This window comes from Diceros bicornis, chromosome 16, assembly GCF_020826845.1.
Source record: "Diceros bicornis minor isolate mBicDic1 chromosome 16, mDicBic1.mat.cur, whole genome shotgun sequence".
In the NCBI taxonomy this organism is placed as follows: domain Eukaryota; kingdom Metazoa; phylum Chordata; class Mammalia; order Perissodactyla; family Rhinocerotidae; genus Diceros; species Diceros bicornis.
This window is the reverse complement of record NC_080755.1, coordinates 4534563-4557946: the sequence shown is the minus strand read 5'-3', so window position 1 is coordinate 4557946 and position 23384 is coordinate 4534563. Positions and strand designations below refer to the sequence as shown.

Here is a 23384-nt window from a genome sequence, read left to right as displayed (position 1 = left end):
ATTCTATTCTGTCATCTCTAAAACTGCCTCCAATGGTATCTTTTTTCAAAAAAACCAAACAGTCAGAAAACCAACATTAGGCAGGGGAAGATAAACAAAAGCAAAATTTATGATGGCATTTCTTTGCTTAAAAATATCCACTGTTTTCATAGCACATATAGGCTAAAGATTGAATTCTTCTTATGGTGTTTTAATTAGATTCTTTCTTTTGCAAGGAAGAGAGAGCACTCAAGTTTCCTCAAGTAATGGGCTGTGCTTTAAAAAATACATGTTGAGGGAGGATGGAGACTCATGGAAATTCAAGAACAAGACTGTGACCAGAGAGTTCTCATTCTGCCTCTGTCTTGGGAGCCATCTGCAGCAGCCGTTTGGCCCTCACTCTAGGGCAGTGGTTCTCAAACATTAGCTGCCTCAGGGTCACTTGGAGGGCTTGTGAAAACAGATTGCTGGGCTCCACCCCCAGAGTTTCTGAATCAGTAAATACCCAAAATTTTAATTGATGCCTCAAATTTGTGTTTCTAATAATTTCCCAGAGACACTGAGGCTGCAGGTCTGGTTACCACACTTTGAGAACCATTATCCTTTCAGGCACATGTCACATCATCTGGGAAGCCATCTTTGATAATATCAATCAGAATTAGCTTTCTCTCTCCTTTGTAGGTTTCTTCATGTTTTGTTAGAACAGCATTCTCAAACTTTAGCATGCATCAGAATCAGTTAGAGGGATTGTTAAAACACAGATTGCTGGGCCGGCCTGGTGGTGCGAGCAGTTAAGTGCGCATGCTCTGCTGTGGCGGCCTGGGGTTCGCAGGTTCGGATCCTGGGCACGCACCGATGCACCGCTTGGCAAGCCACACTGTGGCGGCCTCCCATATAAAGTAGAGGAAGAGGGGCATGGATGTTAGCTCAGGGCCACTCTTCCTCAAGAAAAAAAGGGGAGGATTGGCATCGGATATTAGCTCAGGGCTAGTCCTCCTCACAGGAAAAAAAATAAAATAAATAAAACACAGATTGCTGGTCCCACCCCCAGAGTTTCTGAATCGTTAAGTTTGGGATATGGCCTCAAAATTTGCATTTCTAACAAGTTCCCAGGGGATGACCACACTTGGAAACCACCGTGTTAGAATAACTTACTTACATATCTCTCTTCTCTGCTAAACTCAGATTTCCAATGTTAGACCCTTGCATTGTTCTTCTGTCAACTTGCTGCAACACCTGAGCGCAGTGCCAGGCATAGATGTATGTTGAATAAACTGTTAATTCACCGGATCTTGAATTCTGAAATCCTCTCTTTGATCACACCCTCATAGCCCTCAGTTCTTCTCACTCCTTCAATTCTGTGGCAGCTTTTAAAAAATATCATATCCTGTATTTTAGCTTTTCCGTTCCTTCTTGTTCTCTGTCAGTTGTTTTCAGACTTCGTGTGCCTCCCCAGCCAGTTGGGGCCCCTTAAACATTTTATCTCGTGTTCTCATGGTTTAGAGTCTCTCATCTGCTTGGCCATCTCCTCATCAGCTCCCAGCTGTCTGTAAACCTAACCATCTGCTCCGGCTCCCAGACTGCCAAGAGCTGATGGAGAAAGTCCCTCAGTGCCAATCGCCCCTCTGCGGTATCTCCAGTTTAACTGAGTGGGGCTCTCAGGACTACTTTGTATTCCTTATGTCAGTCCTAGTTGAATTTCTGTAACTCTCTCTTTCCTAGTGCTCCCAATATAACCATTATAACCTTGACTCTTAGCAGATACCCTCCTACCTCATGAAGGAGATCAAGGGTCCTGGGTGTGATGTCCTCCATCTTCTTCCCTAGCACCCTAAATGTCCTCTGTTTTTGATCTTGTTCACCACCAGCCTTTTCCTCTCGGGGTCTTTCCTCTACCTGTGTTCTTAAAACCTTCTCTATGTTCTGCTTCTCTCCCCCATCAATTATCCCTTCTTTCCTAAGAGCCTCATTTCTCTAGGTTCATTTCCCTTAGCTGATGAACTGAAATGCCCTCTTCTCCCTATATTCCTAAGAAAAAAAAAAAGAAAAAAAAGAAATGAAAGCATTTCTTTCTCTTGACTCTATTTTTCCCTCAAGCTTTCCTGTTACCTGACTCGTCCTCTTCGTTTGCAAACCTCTCAAACCTCACTTGCTGCTTTCCTGACACCTCTTTTTCACTGTTTGGCTTCTTGCAGTCTGACTTCTGCTCTCATCCTGCCCCTGAGACCTCTCCCCATGAGGTCGGAGTGACACCCTGGCTGCCAGTCCCGCAGCTTCTTCTCCCGTCTTGGTCTTGACCTTTCTTCGACATTTGACAGTCTGACCCTCCAGCGCTGGGGAAGCCTTTGCCCCCTTGGCTTCCAGGCCTCTGTATGTGTCCTTGGAGCCCCTCCCAACTCTGATTCTCCCTCCTGCTTCCTCCCCAGCTCCTTACCTCTACCGTGGACGTTCATGTGCCGTCCTTTGTTCTTCTTTCTTGATTTTTCTCCATTGTTGCCTCTTTCTCAAGAATTTGGAATTGCCTTTTCTTGGATATATACACCTAGATTATTCCAGATACCTACAATTCAACATCTCTGAAAATTATCCCATCTTTTCTACATGATCCTGTGTTAGCCCCTCAATTTGCTAATCTCTTCCTGGGTACCCAGGATGGAACCTCTCCCTGTATCACCCTACCCCCAGAAGCAGTTGTTTGCCATAGTCTATTGATTGTATTTCTGCTCCATCCCTCAGTTTTGTTCCCACCCTTTAGGGAACACCCACATGATCTCGTGCCAAGACTATTGTGTTATCATTCTCAGTCTTCAGTCTTCGTCTCTCCCATCTGTTTCATCCTGACCTGGCAGTGATTAGTAAGTTCTCATGATATCATTCACCACTCAGAAGTCTGCAATAGTTCTCTGAATCACCAGAATAAAGATCAAACTCCTCAGGCCAACTTGCAAGGACTTTCATGATCTTGTTTTTCTCCTCCCAATCCAGCAATCCAGCCTTCTGTCTGTATGTCCCTGCAGGCTTTATGTGAATACTCACCAGACTGGCATTTGCAGAAGAAGATCTTTTTCCAGCCCTTCTTGCTTTGCTGCTGCCGCTCCTCCCTGGATTGCCTGCTAAATTTCCAGTGTCTCAGAAAGCAACAGTCTCCAGGAAGTTTTCTCTGTTCAGAATTAATCCTTCTTCATTTTGTTCCCAGACACACAGTTTGGGTTTCTTAACTAGTGTGTATTAGCACTTGTGTCTGCTTGATTGTTCACCAAAACACCGAGTCCTGCCACATGTCAGGTTGGGGGTGACATTTGTCTGTCCACACAGGTGTCTCCCCCACTAGTGTAAGTGCCGTGTGAGGACAAAAGTCAGGTTCCCTGTGTCTCCCCAGCGCTCGGTGCCTGTTTTGCTGCGGAGATGAGCAGTCAGTGGTTGTTGAATTGAATTGTCCTGAGAAGCAGCCTGAGTGTCAAGTGAGCGATGTCCTCGGTGGGTGTGGAGAAGCTGTCGCTGCAGTGACGTGGCAGAGTCATACAACGTGAGAGTCTGAGAAGTGCAGTGCTGTTCAGGGGGCTTATCCAGCAGGGATAGGTTGTTAGCGCTAGGAAAAGTGTATCGTTTCCAGTTGGTGCCACAAAAGAAGGCATTATTTATATCAGTGTGTAATGATGTTGGTTGGTTGCTACTGACAATTGTTTTCTCACGTGTTCTAAGATGTTACCTGATGGAGCCGCATGCAGCCTAACTTTTGAATGAAGTTGATATGTTGGTGTGAAGGGTTGCGTTTACAGCTAATGGAATTGCAAAGGTATTGCTTTGAGATTAGGATTTACATGGTTCTGTCCTTAGGCATGATAATTTGTTTATTCTTCACCCCCTGCATTTTTAAATTTTAGTTCAGAAAATCACTGATCAATATTGTGCAGTTTCCTAGAGCTGGATGTTCTTATTGCTAAAGTGAGGGGTTGGTCCATCAGTGATTTTTCAATCTGTGCTCTCTGAGGGGGCTGCGTGAGAGGCTGAGCGGGCAGAGTGTGGAGCAGCCAGAGTAGTTCCTTCCACTTGTGGGGTTTCTAATATTGGGGCTCCTAATAGGATAACTTTGTAACTAAAAATGGGGTCATGCTCGAGAGAAATTTAAGGTTTGAAAAAAATCACAGGGCTAGATGACACCTAGGGTTCTTTCCATATTTAAATAGCGTGCTATTCTTTTTATGTTACGGATTTTTATAAGAAGAGTTGAGAACAAAAACGCTAGCACACACATGTGGAAGAGTATTCATATAAAGAATTAAAATACAAAGTAAAGGTTTTTTATTAATTTAACTCAGTTATTCAGAACTCCAGATCTGAAATGACAAAGGAGGACACAATTGTGGTTTTTACAGTCTAAACATGTCCCTCATGATTCAGGGGTATCTGGTCTGGAATATATCATACTCAATGTGTGAGCCCCTTGAGAAAGACAAGGTTGATATCGTGCCCAATCATATTAGACATTGTGAGCACTTGGTAAAAGGAATACTTCTGAGATCCAAAACTCTGTGTATCTCAGTGTTCTGCTGTCTACAAGGACATGGCCTGGCTCAGAAAAGTGCACCTGTTTGTTCATAAAGCAATACCACGTGTGCAGACCACTAAGAAAATTAGTCCCTGCACCAGCGTTCAAGCCGTCCAAGCTCTGACCTGCCTTTCCTTGGTTTTTGTTCTGCTTAGCTCCTTTATTTTGCCGCACTGTTAGATTTGTTTTTCTCAGCAACTGACCCTCCTTTCCTACTGCCCAGTCCAAAGTTGAATTCTCTCTCCTAGCACTGCCCTCCTCGGACCATTATTTCTGTAGTTGACCCCCACTGTGAATGGTCCATCTACCTCTTCTGTTGATCGTTCCTATAGGCCTGTACCTGGGGTTGCAGACAGCAAAAATAATTACAGTTTCTAGTTCATGGCCACAGTTTAAAGAAAAGAGACTTGGTGCAGAAATGTAACATGTACACAGTGACTTCAACTCCCATGAAGTTTTTTCACTGTTTTTTTGTGTGTTCTTTCAATTTCAATTTCTAGCCTTTGCTCTTGCTAATCTGATGAATAAGCCGTCAAACCTCAAGGTGTGTATATAAGAACAAAGGAAAATTCAGTGAATGGTAAAGTGTAAATGTGTCGTCTCGGCAGGCACAAGTTGCCACTTTTTGTGAAAGAAGTTGCTGTGGTTTTTGCTGATCTGCAAATCTAGCTGAGGCCATGGTTTGCATATAAGTTGCGGGAATCTTTCTTGCTTTTAGAATAAAGAAAACACACACACGCCCCACCTCATACTTCTCAGAGAAAGAAAGAGATGGCCCTGTTTATTTCCACACAAGGGAAGGTATTGCATTTCTGTTTTTTTTTTTTTTTTTGTGAGGAAGATCAGTCCTGAGCTAACATCCATGCCAATCCTCCTCTTTTTGTTGAGGAAGACCAGCCCTGAGCTAACATCTATTGCCAATCTTCCTCCTTTTTTTTTCCCCCCTTTTTTCCCCAGAGCCCCAGTAGATAGTTGTATGTCATAGTTGCACATCCTTCTAGTTGCTGTATGTGGGATGTGGCCTCAGCATGGCTGGAGAAGCAGTGTGTCGGTGCGCACCCGGGATCCATACCCGGGCCACCAGTAGCGGAGCGTGCGCACTTAACCGCTAAGCCACGGGGCTGGCCCCTGCGTTTCTGTTTTTTAAAAGCCAAATCCATCCACTTTTGTAGGGGAATGGCTCTGCCATGGTGTCCTGGTGACCTTACACATGTCCAAATAGGCCGGGTAGCCAAGCTCACCTGCAGGTGATCCAAGTCTTGACAGAAGGCCCTGTGATCCTCCCAGAACATGAGAACATGAGGGGCTCGGGTGGAGCTGCTGGGAGGTCATTTTTCATCTGCCTCTGGGTTTCCCCCAGGAGGCTGTCATGAGATAGTTGCTCATCGCTTCCTGAGTTCTCATGAGGTTGGAGTCTTTTTGCTCTGCCCCTCCTTAGGGCACAGCTGCAGGCTATAAACCTGCACGGCTGCAGCACGCGTTGGGCTCCTCAGGAACAGGGCACCTGAGCATCTATGTTGCAGTATCTGGACCCTTTGTTTCAGTGTCACCCTGTGTAAGGGACACAGGGAGCTGGCCCCTTTAGCTGCTTTTGTTTTTTGCTATATAAGTAATAAACTGTCTGAATATAAAAAAGGGCTCTGTTCTTTACTGGCCAGTTCTGTCAGCCCTTGTCTTGCGTTGTGTTGGGGAAGTAGGAGAATCCCCCTCTGCCCTTTCCCTTAAGGTTCTTCTGGCTGGCCAAATAATTAAAAGACAGGTTAGCAGGAGAAAATAATACCAAGTTTAATAACATATATACATGGGAGAAACCCGGGAAACTGAGTTTTTCACTAGAATGGGCAAAGCTACCATCTTAAATACCATTTTCAGCTAAGGACAAAGGAGGAAACCGGGGGTGGGAGGTTTGGGATTTCAGAGGGGGAGAAGACAATTTACATGGAGTGGGAAATGTAAATGTTTGTCAGACAATTCTTTGCAGGGCCACCTATAGAGAATGTGGCCAGAGAGACAGAAATTATGCTAATCAAGAGTATGTAGATTTAAGTCCTCTTCTTTTGTCCTGATAAGAGTTTACACAAATAAGGTCATGCCCCCTTCTTTCCAGTACACAGACGGAGATACCTTTACCAATGTAAATGTTTGGTAAACAGAACTTTGATAAGAATGGGCTTAGCAAGGACCCTGCCAGTCTGTCTATACCCAGAGTTAAATTCCTTTAGGCAGTTAGTCGAGGAGGTCAAATGTCCGTCAGAGAAAATAATCAAAGTAAAGAGATATACTTTGGGGTGGCCAAATTTTGATCTCCCACAGTTGCTTGACGGATCTCATCACCTTAACCCAGTGGTCTCATTTCTTTGTTTTCTTATGGTTTTTATTCATATGTAAATATGTACATTCTAATGTTAAAGTGCATAGAAACTGGGTGATTTTCATAAACATAATTTATTGGACCTCTGTTGCTGGATATTTAGATTTTCTCCAACTTTGTTATATTCCAGCCTTTGTTATAAAGGCTGCATTTATTCCTTTTGCCTTTTTTTGTAGAATATGTTAAAGTTGGGATGAATAGATCAACAAGTATTAACATCTTAGTTTTTGTCTATAAATATGTATTGTCAATATGACTTTCAGAAGTTTTAGTCAAATTTACAAAGCCATCGTGAATGAGTGAACTTGTTAATTTCCCTGCAGACTTAATTTGATGGTGCTTTTAAACTTAATAGTTACTAATTTAATAGGCATTTCTGCTACATCTTGCCTGTGTGTGCTGAAGTGAGGCAATATTGTGTAGTGGGAGTGCATGGACCAGAAATTTTGTTTAAATCCAGACTTGTCCAGATGTATGACCTCTGTAAGTCTCAGTTACTTAGATTTATAAAAGGAGATTATAAATCTAATATTCAATGATGTAAAGAATAAATAGAAACATACATGTTCATACATATATGCTCACACATACACATCACACACACACACACACACACACACACACACACACACTCTCCAGCCACCTAATTCGATACCTGGCATGTGTAGGTGTATATTAGGTGATAGATAATATACAATCAAATATATTTTGTATATTAGTAATGTTTGGTAGAAGAGTGTCGGGGCAGGGGAAATCCCCTTTCTTCCCTTCCTGTGTTCATAGGGCTGGACTAATAATAAAACTGACACAAGACCAGATTAACAGGAGAAAAGCCCAGTTTAATATGTATGTATTGGAGACCATAAAGAAATGATGCTGGGAGAGTGAACAAAACAGGCAGTATTATATGTCTTTCATACAAAGAAACAAATTTGTGAGGAATAACAGGACAAAGAAACTTAGATTCAAGGTATGTAATTAGTGAAGAATTTAAGCAGAGTTTAGGCTGAGGGAGTAAATTAGCAAGCTTTGTTCACGCAGGCCTCTTGGCCCTGAATTCCCCAGCTCTGGTGATAAGGATGCAGGGAGAGCACCTTTCACAGGGGAGATTTACTTCCTGCTTTTAGGGGGAGCAGAGACAGGAGGGTCAGAATGCTCTTTTTGCTAATATTTTATAAAATGAATGTCATGTCTGTAGTATGGCTGAGAAAACTGCATAAAAAATAAAGTAAATTTGGGGCTGGCCCAGTGGCACAAGCGGTTAAGTGCGTGCTTCGCTTTGGTGGCCTGAGGTTCTCAGGTTCGGATCCCGGGTGTGGGCACCAACGCACAGCTTGTCAAGCTGTGCTATGGCAGCGTCTCGTATAAAGCGGAGGAAGATGGGCACGGATGTTAGCCCAGGGCCGATCTTCCTCAGCAAAAAAGGAGGAGGATTGGCATTGGATGTTAGCTCGGGGCTGATCTTCCTCACACACACAAAAAAATAAAGTAAATTTGTGGGGGTCGGCCTGGTGGCGTAGTGGTTAAGTTTGCGCACACTGCTTTGGCGGCCTGGGGTTCGTGGGTTCGGTTCCCGGGCGAGGACCTGTGCACCACTTATCAAACCATGCTGTGGTGGCGTCACATATAAAGTGGAGGAGGATGGGCACAGTTGTTAGCCCAGGGCCAATCTTCCTCGGCAAAAAGAGGAGGATTGGCAAGAGATGTTAGCTCAGGGCTAATCTTCCTCGCCAAAAAAAAAAAAAAAAAGTAAATTCAGTGCCTGAAGCAGTGCTGTGTCATAATTGGTTCCTTTCCTCCAGGAAATTGAGAAATGAGTTGGTCAAAATAGATAGCTTTTAATTCATTTTTAAGGCTGAAAGTACTGTTCTACCTGCCTCCTGCCTTCCGTTTACTTCCTTAAACAAGTATTTATGGCCAGGCATGGTTATAGCTCCAGAGATACAGTAATGAACAAGATCAAGAGGAACCCTGCTTTTAGGAGCTTACATTCTGATTCTACATAAGCACCTGGTTCATTTCAGCTCATGTTAATTTTACCTAATGTCATCTCCGTGAAGAGGAATGAAACCAGGTGACGAGAGCCTGAGGGGGTAGACTTGCTGGGGTCAGTGAGGAGGGAAGGCGTGTGGCGGGCTCCCAGGTGCAGGCGGAGTCCGCCCTGCATTGCAGTGCAGGCGCCGTATTGCTGAGTAGTGCTCTTGCTTTACGGAAATATTTAATCCATTGTAGGTTGTTCTTGTTTGATATTACGTGTTCTTTTTCTGACATAATTTAAAAGATTCATTGCATACTTATGTGATCATAAAAGAAGGTCTTACATGTGATTTGTTTCTGGTGAATTGATGATATATGACAATTGGAAATATGATTAAATTGAGAAATTACACACAATCTTTTTAAGAACACAGCTGTTGTAGAAAATGAGATATCTATATTTGCTTTAGAGCCAACACTGCTGTAATGTGTTTTTCTAAAGCATAGAATTGTAATGTAGTAAAATGGTTATGTGAAAATAAGGATGTTGAATAATCTTTCCAGAAAATCTTCAGGGTTTGTCAAATTGCTTTCTCTGTTTAGAAAAATAAAGTAGCTCATGTTGTGGTAGAAATGGCAGCAAATCTTTAAGGGCTGTAATGGGCCAAGCAAGAGACTGTAAGCTCCTTGATGGAGGTCACACTGTGACGTCTCACTGTCTTCAGAGTGAGGAAATCCATTGATGACAATTCTGCTAGGCTTATTTGATGACTAAAATGCTTTTTAAAGTTCTTACACTTTAGTAAGTGTATTTCTTAGCAAGAACAAGTGTTGGGATTAGAAAATAGTAAATGTTAATGTATGCGCTCTGTGTGTCTCCTTTTAAACTATAAATTGATATGATTTTTTTCTTTATAACCTGAGCTTGAATTACTCCTTTTTTTGTCAATTATATTTATGACTATCAAAGAAGAAATAATATATATTATTTATTTTTTTTTTCGTCTACTAGACCAGGGACTGGGTTATATTTTATTTCGGTGGACAGCACACTTATTGACACATTAAGAGGAGCTCAGGGGCTGGCCCAGTGGTGCAAATGGTTAAGTGCGCGCGCTCCACTGCGGCGGCCTGGGGTTCGCCGGTTCGGATCCCGGGTGCGCACCGATGCACTGCTTGTCGAGCCATGCTGTGGCGGCGTCCCATATAAAGTGGAGGAAGATGGGCACGGATGTTAGCTCAGGGCCAGTTTTCCTCAGAAAAAAGAGGAGGATTGGCATCAGATGTTAGCTCAGGGCTGATCTTCCTCACACACACACACAAAAAGAGGAGCTCAGAAAATATTTTTTTAAATGATTAACAGTCTACATGGATTCTTCTTGCACAACTTCATGGATTTTTATGTTTGTTATTCCATCAGGCTGCTTTGTTGTCTTCAGAAGTTTCAAATGTGTGGCTTAGAGGTGTATCTCCCTGCCTGTCGCCACCAATGCTCACACATTTCTGACCGTTTCCCATCTGTACTTTCTTCAGGAACATTGTACAGCAACATATATGTTAAATTAACACTCACATAGCACTTTTTGACTGATCTTCTCCGAGGATTTGTATTATATGAATGTGTGTTTGTGTGAGTGTGTGTGTGTGTGTATGGTTAAGTAATAATACTTATAGAGAATTTTAAAACTATAGAAAGTAACAAATAAGGAAATGATATTTACATTAATCTCACCATCCACGTATAGACACTTAATATTTTGCTGTTTCTTTCCAACTGCTTTTCTATATGTGTGTTTATATGTGTGGATACACATATATGCAGTGCCTTGCACAAAGAAGATGCTTTATAAAATATGTTGAATAAATGGATATTTTAATGTATACAATAATTTATGTTTTAAAATTTAGGATCATATAATACATACTGTTGTGTGTCCTTACTAAAATTTTTGTTTAACCCGGAAAATTCTCAAGATATTTTATTACTTAAAAAATATAGTTTTGGTAACTTCATAATCATATATGTATATGTATTTAAATATAATTTATTTAACCTTTCTCCCATATTAATACTATGTTGCATTTTTGCTATAATAATGTTGTGATGTACATTTTTATCATCAACTTTTATCATGACTACCTCCTTAGCATGTTAATCGTAGAGGAGGAATTATTGGGTAATAAAATATAAAGTTAAAACAATTATTAATCCTTTTGGCCAGATTTTTATTATTTAAAAATGATAATTTTATTGAATTACAAAGGATAGCTATTCATCTAGAAAATTTGGAAAGCAGAAAAATAAAGTACAAAGAAAATTGGGAAGAAATTATTTATAATCCTGCCACCTAAAGATGATTTCATTTAAGATTTTGATTTATATACTTTTAGTCTTTTTTATTTCCATTATGTATTTTACCAAAAAGCATCATTTTGTTTTCAAAACTGCTTTTTTTTTCCGACACTTAGTAGTGTATCGTTAACATGGCCTTTCTCTGCCATTAAACGACCTTCTACAATGTGATTTTTATGGCCTATGATTAAAATGACACATCTGTACAATGCGTTTAATTAAGCTCCTCTTGGTGGACCTTTAGTTTGTTTCCAACGTCTCATTATTATGAAGAGTTCTAAGATAAAAACTGTTGTGTTTGGCCCTTGGACACATCCACTGTAATTGCATCAATACAAATTCTTACAAGGAGCATTGCTAGTTCAAAGTATATGAATAATTTTTAAGGCTTTTGACATATATTTCCACATTGCCTTCTGAAGGTTGTACCAGTTGACATTCGCAACAGAAAGAGGTATGAACGTGAAAGGAGATTATAAAAAAATTTCAGGTCATTCACCTAAAAATTAACCAAATCATCTTCTAGAAAACCTGTACTGGTTCTCTCTTCTTTGAGAGGAGTCAGAGGGTGCTTGTTTTAAGTATTCATCAGCTGCCTTCTTGGGAGTGGGGTATGTTCATAAGCCTGTTCAGAAACAGGAAAAGCTGGACATGGAGTGGTTAGCTGATTTTGCTAAATGCTCATGCAAAGTGAGAGATAAGGCTCTGATTGCCAGTTTATTAATTAGCCTGCTTGTTGGGTTTATCCTCAGTTAAATTTTATGACTTTTCTGTCACTAATTGTTCCAAGAAAAGCCATGTGTCTTCTCTTCCAGTCCCTTCAGCAGCTGCCCAGGAAGCGTGGTCTTGGGAGCGTACTTGAAAGAACAGAAGGCGATAGCAGCACCCATTGAACTGTTTTCCAAGGTGAACCGCTGAAGGTCTTATATCTTTGCAAGAAATTAACACTTAAGAGAATTAATTTAAATAAAATAATTTGCCTAGATAGCATACTAACTTATTTGATTTGTAGGTTTTGCTGGAAAATGATGTAACAAAAGTAATCAAAGCCTTAGTGTTTCAGATTGTATGCTCCGGAGCTGGATTGCCTGGGGTTGAACCCAGCGCTGCTGCTTGCCAGCTCTATGACCTTGGCAAGTCTTTCAGTCACTCTGTACCTCAGTTGCCTCATCCATGAAGTAGGGAAATTACTATACCTACCTCCTTGGGTTGTTGAAGGATCGAATTAGTTGTACATATAAAGAGCATAGGATGCAACATGCACACAATAAACCCTCCTAAGTGTTAGTCTTCCTTTTGATCAGCTGATATTACTTGCCTGTGTCCACCCAAGGATCAGATTTGAGGGATCTGTTTTGCTGTGTTGCATGGAAGTGGTGGGTCAGGCAACATTTTAGAGGAGACAAGGAAACCCCTCAGTCCTGTCCTACCTGACTTTAAAGATGCCCAGAGCAGCCGACGTGGACTTGGTGGAGCGTGACCAAGTTACTCATGGCACCAGCAGCGTGCAGCTTCAGGGGATCATCTTTACCCAAGGCACCAAACCTTCTGTTGCCCTTTCTATTCTCCTCAGTCTGTGTTTTCAGTATTTCAGGGGCAATTTATATAAAAAATTGCGTCAGATTTGCGTCATTATATTGCATCTTAACCAGCAGTGAGAAGCTAAAAACTTTTTATTTGCTTTACTTTTAATGACATCTGTTGAGTTACATCTAGTACTTTTTATTACATGAAAGAGCTAGCAATCATCATCCTGGACATGGTAACAGAACAGGGGAGAAGAGGTGTAGCAGACAGAGAAAGAAAGAGCAACTGAGTGCGGGCACCTCCCGTCTAAGAAATACTAAATATCCTCTACTTGGTTCTTAGCCCAGTCTTCACATCAGATACTTTTGTGGAGCTTTGGAAAACACAAAGGTATGGGTATTCCTGAGACCTCCTAAGCTAGAACCTCAGGGGGGTGCCTAGAAATCTGTAGCTTGAGAACCTCCTCAGGGCTTCTGTGCACAGAGTGAGGTCTGCTACGGCAGAAGGTTTTAAAAACTGTGCAATTCCTGCTTGGGAGTCAGGTCTCTGCTACCCCGCATTGCTGTCACCTGGTTAGACTTAGAGTGTGTGTTCCACCAGCAGCACGTAAGTTCCCTAGGCGAGGGATCTCTTCTTCCTTTTCTTTCATGTCTCCATACCTACTCAGTTAAGTGTGCTCACGTGATCAGTCAATGTTGAAATGCTTCTGGCAAACCACACTTCTTATTTCTTAGTGTAGAAGTTCTTTAAAGGGGGTTGGCTTTGGCTGGGACCATCCAGTATAACTTGCAGTCGCCTTTTCCCTCTCTCCCTGTGCCCGTCTCGTGCCCTTGTCATAGTGGTCACTGCAGATCAGGGGGGTAGAGTGGGCCAGACCAGGAGCTGGCTGAAGCCTGTCAGGTGCTATGACCCCCAAGAGCAGATGTAGCCCAGCCAGGGTCCAGGATGTGAGGCTCAACCAGAGGACACAGGCCAGACTTGTGACCTGATGGCTGGGCTTGGAGGGCATCACCATCCAGGGTCTCAAGGCAGCCAGAAGCCACAAAGAGGTAGGGACAGTCAACAATTGAAGTTAGAACATACATGTAACAAAATCGGCCGTGATGATACAGTGTCTTAGGAATCAGAACTGTGTGTGTCCTCAGATCAGGATCCTAGGACAAGGATTCTCTCTTACTCTACTCAAGATTGAATCTGATATTTGGGTGTTAGGGGTGAAGTGTGTTCTAATTTCCAGAGCAAGACAAGTTCTGGCTGATGGCAGCAAAGTGTTAGTTTCTCTGTCCAGCTCTTGCCTTCTTCCCCTCATCTCAGCCAGTCAGTGTATTAACATTATTTCTCTGAGTTCCTCCTTTAAGATCCATCAAGTATTGCAAGAACACCTGCATAATAGAGAATTTCTTCCCCAGATTTCCCCTCAAGACCAGCTAGTGTTAACTAAAAAAACACCAAGGGGCAAATGTGGGATTTTTATTGCTGAAAATAAAGCCTTATGGCGCTATTGGGAACTGGGTGACGATAGATAATGGGGCGTGAACTTTTCTCCCTTCACCTTACAGAGATCTGACAAAAGAGATGCAGGGAAGCGTGAAATGAGAGGACAGTCTTGTGTCCTGTAAAGACGGGAGTGGTTCTCTGGGGGTGTACAGGGAACCTGTGAGGCTGGCTGTTGAGTGCAGATGAGTGGGGAGCAGGGGATCAGTCTTTGATGATTCCTTGGCTAATAATATGACTTTAAAATATGACTTTCTCAAGCTTTTGAACTCTAATATTTGTCAGCTCTGAAGGTGACACTGAAGTGTTAGTACAGGAGAAAGCAGACCTGTCTGACATGTTGACATGCCTTTGTCTTCACTCATAAGTTAACAGTCAAGCTACTCACGTTTTTAAAGCTCTGTGTGTGCAAAGCACCTTGTAAGACCTGGCAGTGGAAACACTAAGGAGTTTATGACGTGGTTTCTTAAAGTCTTGCCATCTAGTTGGGATATAAGATATGCCCATAAAACATGATAACAATATGATACAGAATGTTAGTTGTCGGTGGAATGTACAAGTAATGAGTTTACGAGGTATTCCATGCTGACGTGGGACCTCCTCCCACCATGAATGAGGAGAAGAATGAAGCTTACCAATTATCATGTCTGATTTGTCCTGACGACTGAAGAAGATGCTTGTTTTCAAGATACAGTGTTGCTCTAACTTGACATTTATATTCTAAGATGACGTAAGCATTTATATTTGAACATAGGTTTCAGTAGAATAACAAAGGCAGGTGGTGCATGCCAGCCTTTCAAGAAGGAAGATCAGACTGACTCAGTTTTGTGTTGACATTGCGCTCCTGACTATTAATGTTTGTTTTCACTGTGTAGATATAGGCATACCTTCACTTTATCCCGCTTTGCAGACAGTGCGTTTTTTACGAATTGAAGGCAAGACCCCCCACCCACCAGCAAAAAAGATTATGACTTGCTAAAGGCTCAGATGATGGTTAGCATTTTTTAGCAATTATGTATTTTTTAATTAAAGTACGTACATTTTTTTAAACATGATACTATAGTACACTTAATAAACTACAGTATAGTGTAAACATAACTTTTATATGCACTGGGAAACCAAAAAATTTGTGTGACTCACTTTATTGCATTATTTGCTTTATTGCAGTGGTCTGGAATTAAAGCTACAATATCTCTGAGGTGTGCCTATATTACAATAATGGTGTTCAGGTCAGCCAGCTGAGGTGGAACCTTCAGCTTTTGACACTGAAATGTTGAAAATAAAACTTAAAATAGTTTGCATACCCTGAATGGAAAACTATTTAAAAGACATTAAGTATTGCTTTACTTTTAAAATATAATTTTCATCCTAATATTCGAGTTTTAGAAGATATACCAGTGACACACAGACACACACACTCACACATGATCAATTCCATCATGCAAATCAGATGTGTATTCTACCAAGAAAATGTGTGTATATTTTTAAAAGAGAGTATGCTTATTTCATTAGTACATAAGGTTTTTGCATATATATAGGTCTGTTTTAAATTTCTCTTTGTACAAGACAAAGTAAAATGTTTTATATTTTATAATTTATTTTACCATCTGGGGTAATGAGTATACAAGAATATAAACACCTTCTGTTGACGAAGAAAATTGAAAAACATTTTCTCTTCGTTACTGGTGAAACGTGCCTATCTTGACTTGATTTAAACTTTAAAATATTTTTTTCTTTTGTTTTGAGGTTGGTATTAAAAACTTTCTCTCTTATCTCTCCCTGCCTGTCATCTAACTATCGGATGTGTCTCCCTAAAGCATTCTCTTCACCCATTGCCCATCACATCAAGTTCAAATAGGTCAGCCTGGAATTGAAGCACCACGGTCTAGCCCCATCTGCAGACATGTACCAGCACAGGGCTTCCTCCACGCCTGTCAGGCTGGTCCACGCACCAACTCCTATTTGTCGCTGCCACCACTTGACTGTTCAGAGTCTTTATCCACGTTGAAAGGCCTTTGTGTCTCTTCTTGCCCCTAGACCTCATAGGTCCATGTGCCCCCTAAGATGCTTCTCTTTCATAAAGCTGTCCCAGCCTGCCCACTCTGACCCATCGACATGGGCTTACCAGACAGCCACCATCTGCTCAGCTCACATTGGTAGGAGTGAGGTCAGGGGACAGCAGCGAGTAGCGTGAAGACCAGATGCCACTTCTAGTGTTTCCTGGCCCTGAGCAGACCAGGGTCTCTGCCTGTCCAGCCCCAGCGCTCGGGGGTAAACCACATCTACATCACTGTCAGGCCTCTGACCCAAGACGCACAGCCCGCCCTCGCTCTAAGCCGTCCTTCCTGGTGACAGTGAGTCCCACCAAAGTGCACATGCCTGTTGTCCTAATCACTGGCCCAGAAAGCTCTGCTTTTTATCCCAGGCGGATGTTCCTCTCTCCCTAGCAAGTGTTGGGTTGCTGAGGGGATAGGCTAAGTATATGCTTAAGCCCTTGCAAAGCAGGAACACTTCGACATTTTCGAGAAATTTTGGCATTTCAGAACAAAATGAAAGTCATCATGAGAAAAGGTAAAACTCTCTTGGACTTCTTTATATATTTTTTATAGTTTAGTAATATAGTTTTAGTTTAATTCCATATAGCTAAGGTGTTGTATTAATTTCCTTTTGCTGCGGTAATAAATGACCATAAACTCAATGACTTAAAACAACCCAAATTTGTTAGCTTCAAGTTCAGAAAGTCAGAAGTCTAACATGGGCCGGCAGGCTGCACTCCATCTGCAGGCCGTAGGGGAGAATCTGTTTTCTTGCCTTTTCTCGATTCTAGGGGCCACCTGTGTTCTTCGGCTTGTGTGCCCTCATCACTCCAGCCTGTTTCCATTGCCGTGTCTCCTTCTCTAATCCTTCTGCCTCTCTTGTAGGGACCTTCGTGCTGATATTGGGCTCTCCTGGATATTCCAGGACCATCTCCCCATCTCAGGATCCCTCACTTTATCACATCTGCAGGGTCCCTTTTGCCAAGTAAGATATCATATTCACAGGTTCAGGGATTAGGACATGAACATCTTTGGGGGCCACTATTCTGCCAACCACAGGTGCCATCCCTTTTTCATTGCTGGTGCTGGTGTGTCCCTGCCCCTGGCCTGCGTGACTTTTCATGGGTCGGCTCCCTCCCATTATTCTCCTGTGACCTCTGCAACCCCTGCCTATGGTAAAACAAATGATGTAACCTCCTTAGTAGCTCAGCATATTGGTCCCTCCTTTCTCTGGCCAAAATGCACACCTGCTTTCCCTTGTGGCCTCTGCTTCCTGAGAGTACACTGTCCCCCTACCCAACCCACTTCTCCATCCTTCAAGGTTGGAAGGCCTAGCATTCTCCTAGCCTGCCACCCGCTCGTTATTGCCCTGCCACTTCCACTCTCAGCCCTCCCTCCTTTGAGGTTTATGCTATCTCATTGCTACTGTTTCTGCTCTTGTAACTTCATTATATCGTGTGTGTGTTTGTGTCTGCTCGCACTGCTACCCTCCATGCACCCCGCTGTTTGCCCTGACCCTGCTCCGCCCCAGTCGTGTTCACATCCTTGGACATTTCCTTTGCCCATGTGATGGTCCACCTGACTTCCTAGTACCTTGCATGGCTCTACCAGGGACTTTAACTTCCCTTTCAGTTCAGTCCGTCTGCTGCGTGGCCGCACTTGCATAAGTCAGAGTGGAGCCTCCTCAGTTGCTGAACTTTAGATCTCACCATCTGATCTCGTCCACTCTTTTTCCAGCCCTTTTGCTCCCTTATTCTCACAGTACTAGTTTTTCTTTTAAGTAAGACTTGGAGTTGTTGAATTCTGTCTTCTTCCTCTGGCTACCTTTCCTCCTAGCCAGTCCAGGCTCCCTGATTGCATCATTTTAGCCATTCTCTTGCCAGGACCTTCAGCTCCCTTGTGCCCTGTCATCTTTGCCCCATATACGCCTGCCAAAATCTCGGCTCTGGGTGGATCATGTTTGCTTTCTAACTTCTGTACTGAAGCTGCCAGGCACTGCTGGAGAAGAACCACAAAGCCTGGCAAATCGGTGCCACTGGAGACCCAAAGTTGCCGCCAGCTGGGCAGCCCCTGGCCATCCTTCTGGGTTTTCGGTTTGAGCCCTGCCCGTTTCCCAGGAGGACAGCTCTCTCAGGCTCTTCTCTCACTCCCAGAAGAAGGCAGACACTCCTGTGTGGATACGGTGCGACCGCCTTCAGCTTCCTCCTGCGAACCTTCCCTCCCCACACCTCCTCTTGCCCCTCTCCCCTGTTGTGCTGGAAGGGGTCCCCTCCTCCTGCCCATCACCCCTCTACCTGTGCTCTGGGTCCTTTCTATTTCTGCTTTGCTAGATATTTCACTCCATCAATTATTTCCTGTCCTGCTTGTAAGTTAACTTTACTTTTCTTCTGAACCTTTCCCTTTAGAATACAAATAAAATATGCTTAAGTTTATTCCATCTTTAAGAAAAAGTACTGCCCCTTGATTCTGCATTTCCCTGTCTAACTCATCTCCTTAGTCCAGTCCAGCTTCTTGAAATTCTAGAGTGCATTTTCTCTTTTTTTTATTTTTATAATCTTTTCCTCCTCCAACCTCTGCAACCTGGCCTTTACTCCCACCACTGCCTGAAACGGCTTCCACGGAGGTGACCTCTAAGATTTCAAAGCCAGATACATGTTAGGCCTCATCTTATACTGCCTCCACTCCAGAACTCTCTCCACTGTCGGCTTCTGATTTCACTGATTCCTGGCCACTCCTTACCAGGCACTTCTGACTGTCCTTTTCTTCTCCTGTGATTTAGTCTTAGGGCTCCACTCTGCATGGCTCCCTGGGCCATCCCGTCTACCTCCTTCACTTCCATGCCACTAGATATAGCGAGTTCCTAGCCTGTGTTCCCAGTCTTCCTCTTGGTCTTACGCACCTGGATGGCACACGGCTCTCCTACTCTCAGCACATCGTCTGCTCAGCCTCCTTCTGTGAGTCGCTTCCTGGGCTCCTTGTCCCTGGGATGGAGGCACATTCCCTCTGTTCAGTTCCTCCAGTGTCCCTGGTTCCATTCCCAGTATGTGCTTGTTCCTGGTAGCCAGCCGGAGTCCTTCCTCCCTCTTTGCTCTGGGTATGTTTGGCCATCTGGCCTGCTCAAGTTTTGCCTCTTAATTCTTCAGTTCCTACTCCCTGTCCCTACCGCAACTGCCTTAACTTAGGAATAAGCCCTGGCTTTTTTTCACATAAATTGTAGCAAAGGTTTCTTAAATGGTCTCTCTCTATTCAGGCTGGCCCCACCTCTGACCTTTCCTACACACTATTACCAGAATGATCTTTGTAAAATGTAGTTTTGTTTATCATTTGTGTCCTTGACGTGTTTGACTGCTTTCTATGCCATTCTTTGTGATTACATGCTGGGGTATTTTGTCTCTTGGTAGAATTGTAATCTCCTTGAAGACTGACTGGGTTTCTTTTTTCCTTTTTTAATTCCTGTCTGCTCTGTGGTTCTCTGGGACAGGTGCATTTTTGAATGCCTGTTATTCGCACAGTGCTTTTATACATTCTGCCCATTCAGTACTTCCAGTGTCTTTCCCCTAACTGTGTAGAAGAAGGACTCTGTGATGCACTTCTCGGACTCTTAGTTTATTTAACTAAAAATGGAAGATAATATTGCTCACTTCTCAGGGACTGTTGAAGAATTACATATAATGTATATAAAGTGTTTGGCATGCTACAGTGTCTGATATATAGTTCACTTTATTAAATGTAAGCAATTCTTAAAATTACCCTTCTCTCAAATCACAGTCCTTTTCTCTCCCTGGAACCTCCTCTCTGCCCTTCTTGGTAGCACTGTGTGCTCACACCTCCCCTTCATTCAGAGCACCCGCCAGGGCCATGACCCTGCACTTCATCCTTGTCAGGACTTTCCTCGATTTGAACACAGTAACGGTCCTGGCGGGGCCTGCCCACTGAAGGCCTTCTGATCTCGCTTTTCTTATCTTCTGTACTTTGGGCTGAGCGCCCAGTCTGAAAACCACCATCATTTGAGCCTCATCTGAAATCTTAATGTTGGCAGATATTGGTGCTCCAAACCTTTCACTTTCTCATTACGATGTTATTCCTCCTGCCTTCACAATTGATGACTAACTGGCTTTCTTCATGAGAAAAACAGAAATATTTCCTTAGTTAATCTCCTTTGTCTGCAAAAACAAGGCAAAATTGTTACGTAGACTTCAGTGTTTCTACTTTCCTCCCCCTGCTTCCTTCAGTGACATCTTTATCTTGGACTCGCCATACTCCATGTTCTTGTATCAGACTCTATCTCCCTTCCCCCCTTAAAATCTGTTACAATCTGTTATGATTTTGGGAAGAAATACTGTGTGTCCTGATGAGGAAATTCCAGCCATCTATAGGATGACCGGGGGTATTTCTTTAGAAGAAGCTGGGTGTAGTTGAGGAACAAAGACACCTTCCTGGGTTAACTTCCTAATTGTGCGAGATAAAAGACAGCTTTGTCTGAACACATTCCTATTCTCTCTCAGTCACCCTTACTTGAAGTCCAAGGAAAAGGCAAAGCTCACTGTCTCTGTCTAAGTTTAACTTCTTCACCCAGACCTGCATTATATTTTTTAAAATTTAATTTTTCTACATATGCCAGTACATTAAATAGAATTTGAAAAATTTGTGTGTTTGGTTTTTGATAAAGTCTGGATTTGTATTTAGCTCTGTAAATGCAGAAAGATACTGCTGTGAAAATTCATGTTTGTCACAACCCTCTAAAACTAGAGACACTCAGAACCTTTCCAACCAAAACAGTTGAGTCAGATGTCAAGTTTCTCATGCTTTGAAAATGCTTCAAATTACTTGATAATCACCGAGAACACTATCCTCGTTTTAATATAGAGATCCTTCTTAGACAATACTTAAGATGTTAGTCATGAGCCGCATGATGACCACGCGTGGTTTCCTTAGGCGTTGTATAAGATGTTATGAAACACCTCATGATGTTATGAATTCTGAGATGCTTGGAATCCAACTACAACCCCAGTCTAGATGCTCTTTTTATTTGCCTTAAGTGTTTGCTTGTTTGTTTACCCATTTGTTTTTGTCTTCTGTATGTATCTTGTTGCCCTCAGTTTTAAGATAACTTCATCGGTGTCTAACAGTTCTCCCAGAAAAAAGCATGTTTTGAAAAAATACTGTGTTAATTATATTCAGATGTTTGGTTGAGGTTTAAATCGCAAGGCATATGGAGGGCAGAGAAGGAGGTGTGTTTTAATACTATAAGTGGCCTTACAACGTGAAGCCATTTAAGCTAATTGATTGCTGGGACTGTGAAGAACAGAGCACATTCCCGTTCACGTTCGTTTCTCATATTCTTGGAAGCTCTAAGTTCTGGGGCGAAACTGAACATACATGCTGATCTTGTGGCTCAGATACTGTTCCTGTCCTCAGAATCTGCTGCTCTGAAACGGTGTGATTCAGAGCACCAGGGGCCGTGAAATAGTCGAGCAGATCTGAAGCAGTGGAGCCGACAGCCAGAGCGGGCAGCTTTTTTCTTCTTGGGAGGGGCCTGAAGCCCCTCTAAATGCTGCTTATCTGCAGTTCCAGCAGGAAGCTGACTACCATGTTAAGAGCTGTTCAGAGGAGGGAGAAATTAAAAGAAGAAAATAGTGGCATTCGGATCAAGGGTAGACAGTTTTCACAGTTCTCCTTTAGTTAAAGGAAATTTGTATTGGAGGGATCCTTGTCTTTTTTTCCTTGGAGGGTTTAGTCATTCAGGGAAAAATATTCAGGGTTTATTGTTTTGGACGCTAGGCTCAGAGGATTGTGGAATCTGCTCAGCGATGGCCAGTGAATTAGCAGACAACGTGAGAAGTTATGGTCAAGAGGCCTCTCCGTGCAGCCCTTATTTTATGTGGTGTGGGTTCTTGTTCTTTGTTCATAAAGATCTTTGTTGGTCTAAAGCCTAAATTCAGCAGTATTTCACCCATTCTGGCATGGGCTTTCTTCTTGTTTCTGGGACTATGATTCAGGCAGTGGTTGGGTTAGGTGACTGGATATATAATTTCTTACTAACGGTAGGTCAGTAGGTATTCTGGGAAAATGAGAATTTTTGCACCTGAGATTATAGTAGAATAGATTCACAAAATCTCAGTAGGAATTACATTCACTAACTTATTAAAGCATACTTTTGTTGTGCCATGAATTCTGTGTTCTCTGCTTGTAGAATGCCTCTTAGTGTAATCTTGGCAGCAGTTTGGGATTCAGAATTAATCTATGAAAAATGTTCAAAATACGGAGGAAGTAGTCTCTAAAATGAGTGTTTAAAAATACACAATCAGCCATCCTTCACTGCCATCTTAACTGAAGCTTTGCAGCGAGCTATGTTTAATTATGTAGGTGATGATTTTTCTCCATTAGCCTAACAAATAGATGGCAAAAATAGGCATCACTTTGGAAAAGCAGAATGTGAAGTCTGCCTTGCTGCTTGGCCTGTTTATCCATGATGAACAGCTGCAGTGAACTGCTGTGTTCTGCTTATTGACATCTCCTAAATATGTTATTTAGTCAGTGGATTGATTAATGACAGATTCCCTTAAAGGACAGCCACATGGCTCTTAATCTTTTTTTAGGTCTTAGACCCCTTTGAACATCTCCTGACAGCTATTGATGGTCTCTTCAGAGAATGCTCACATCCATTTGCGCCCAGATTCCGTATAATTCCTGAGGTTTCCAGACTTGCTGAAGACAGCATGACCATGCCTCCCTGCCATGACAAACAGCTACATTAGGTTTGGTTTAAACCAGAATAGGGAAATAAAAATTTGTGTATATATGAGTAGTGTGTTCTATGTATGAGTGCGTGTGTGTGTATGCATATTTTTTTCCCAAGTTTCCATTTTCTCTGAGATTAAAACAAGAGAAAGCCAGAAGGGGTTCTAACATTCTTGATAAAAATCCACTCTTAGCTCAGGTGAAAATCATAAAGCTTCTTGAGGAAAAAGCAAGGAAAGAATTTTATAACCTCTCATAGTCTGCCAGTGTCTTGCAGTGAATAGTCTTTTGTGATGAAAAAATTCATGGCGAGATGCCTGGGAGAACACTGAAGCTATCATAAGGCACAAGAGAGTT

The 23384-nt window shown here is 42.5% G+C and overlaps 1 protein-coding gene across 1 annotated transcript in view; it reads left to right on the top strand.

The window, feature by feature from the left end:
* L3MBTL4 (L3MBTL histone methyl-lysine binding protein 4) overlaps nt 1-23384 on the top strand; it is a 342274-nt gene that overhangs the window by 19115 nt on the left and 299775 nt on the right. The window contains 3 exon segments of the mRNA XM_058556539.1: nt 11652-11683; nt 12045-12080; nt 12083-12135. Coding sequence (XP_058412522.1) covers nt 11652-11683; nt 12045-12080; nt 12083-12135 — 121 coding nt within the window.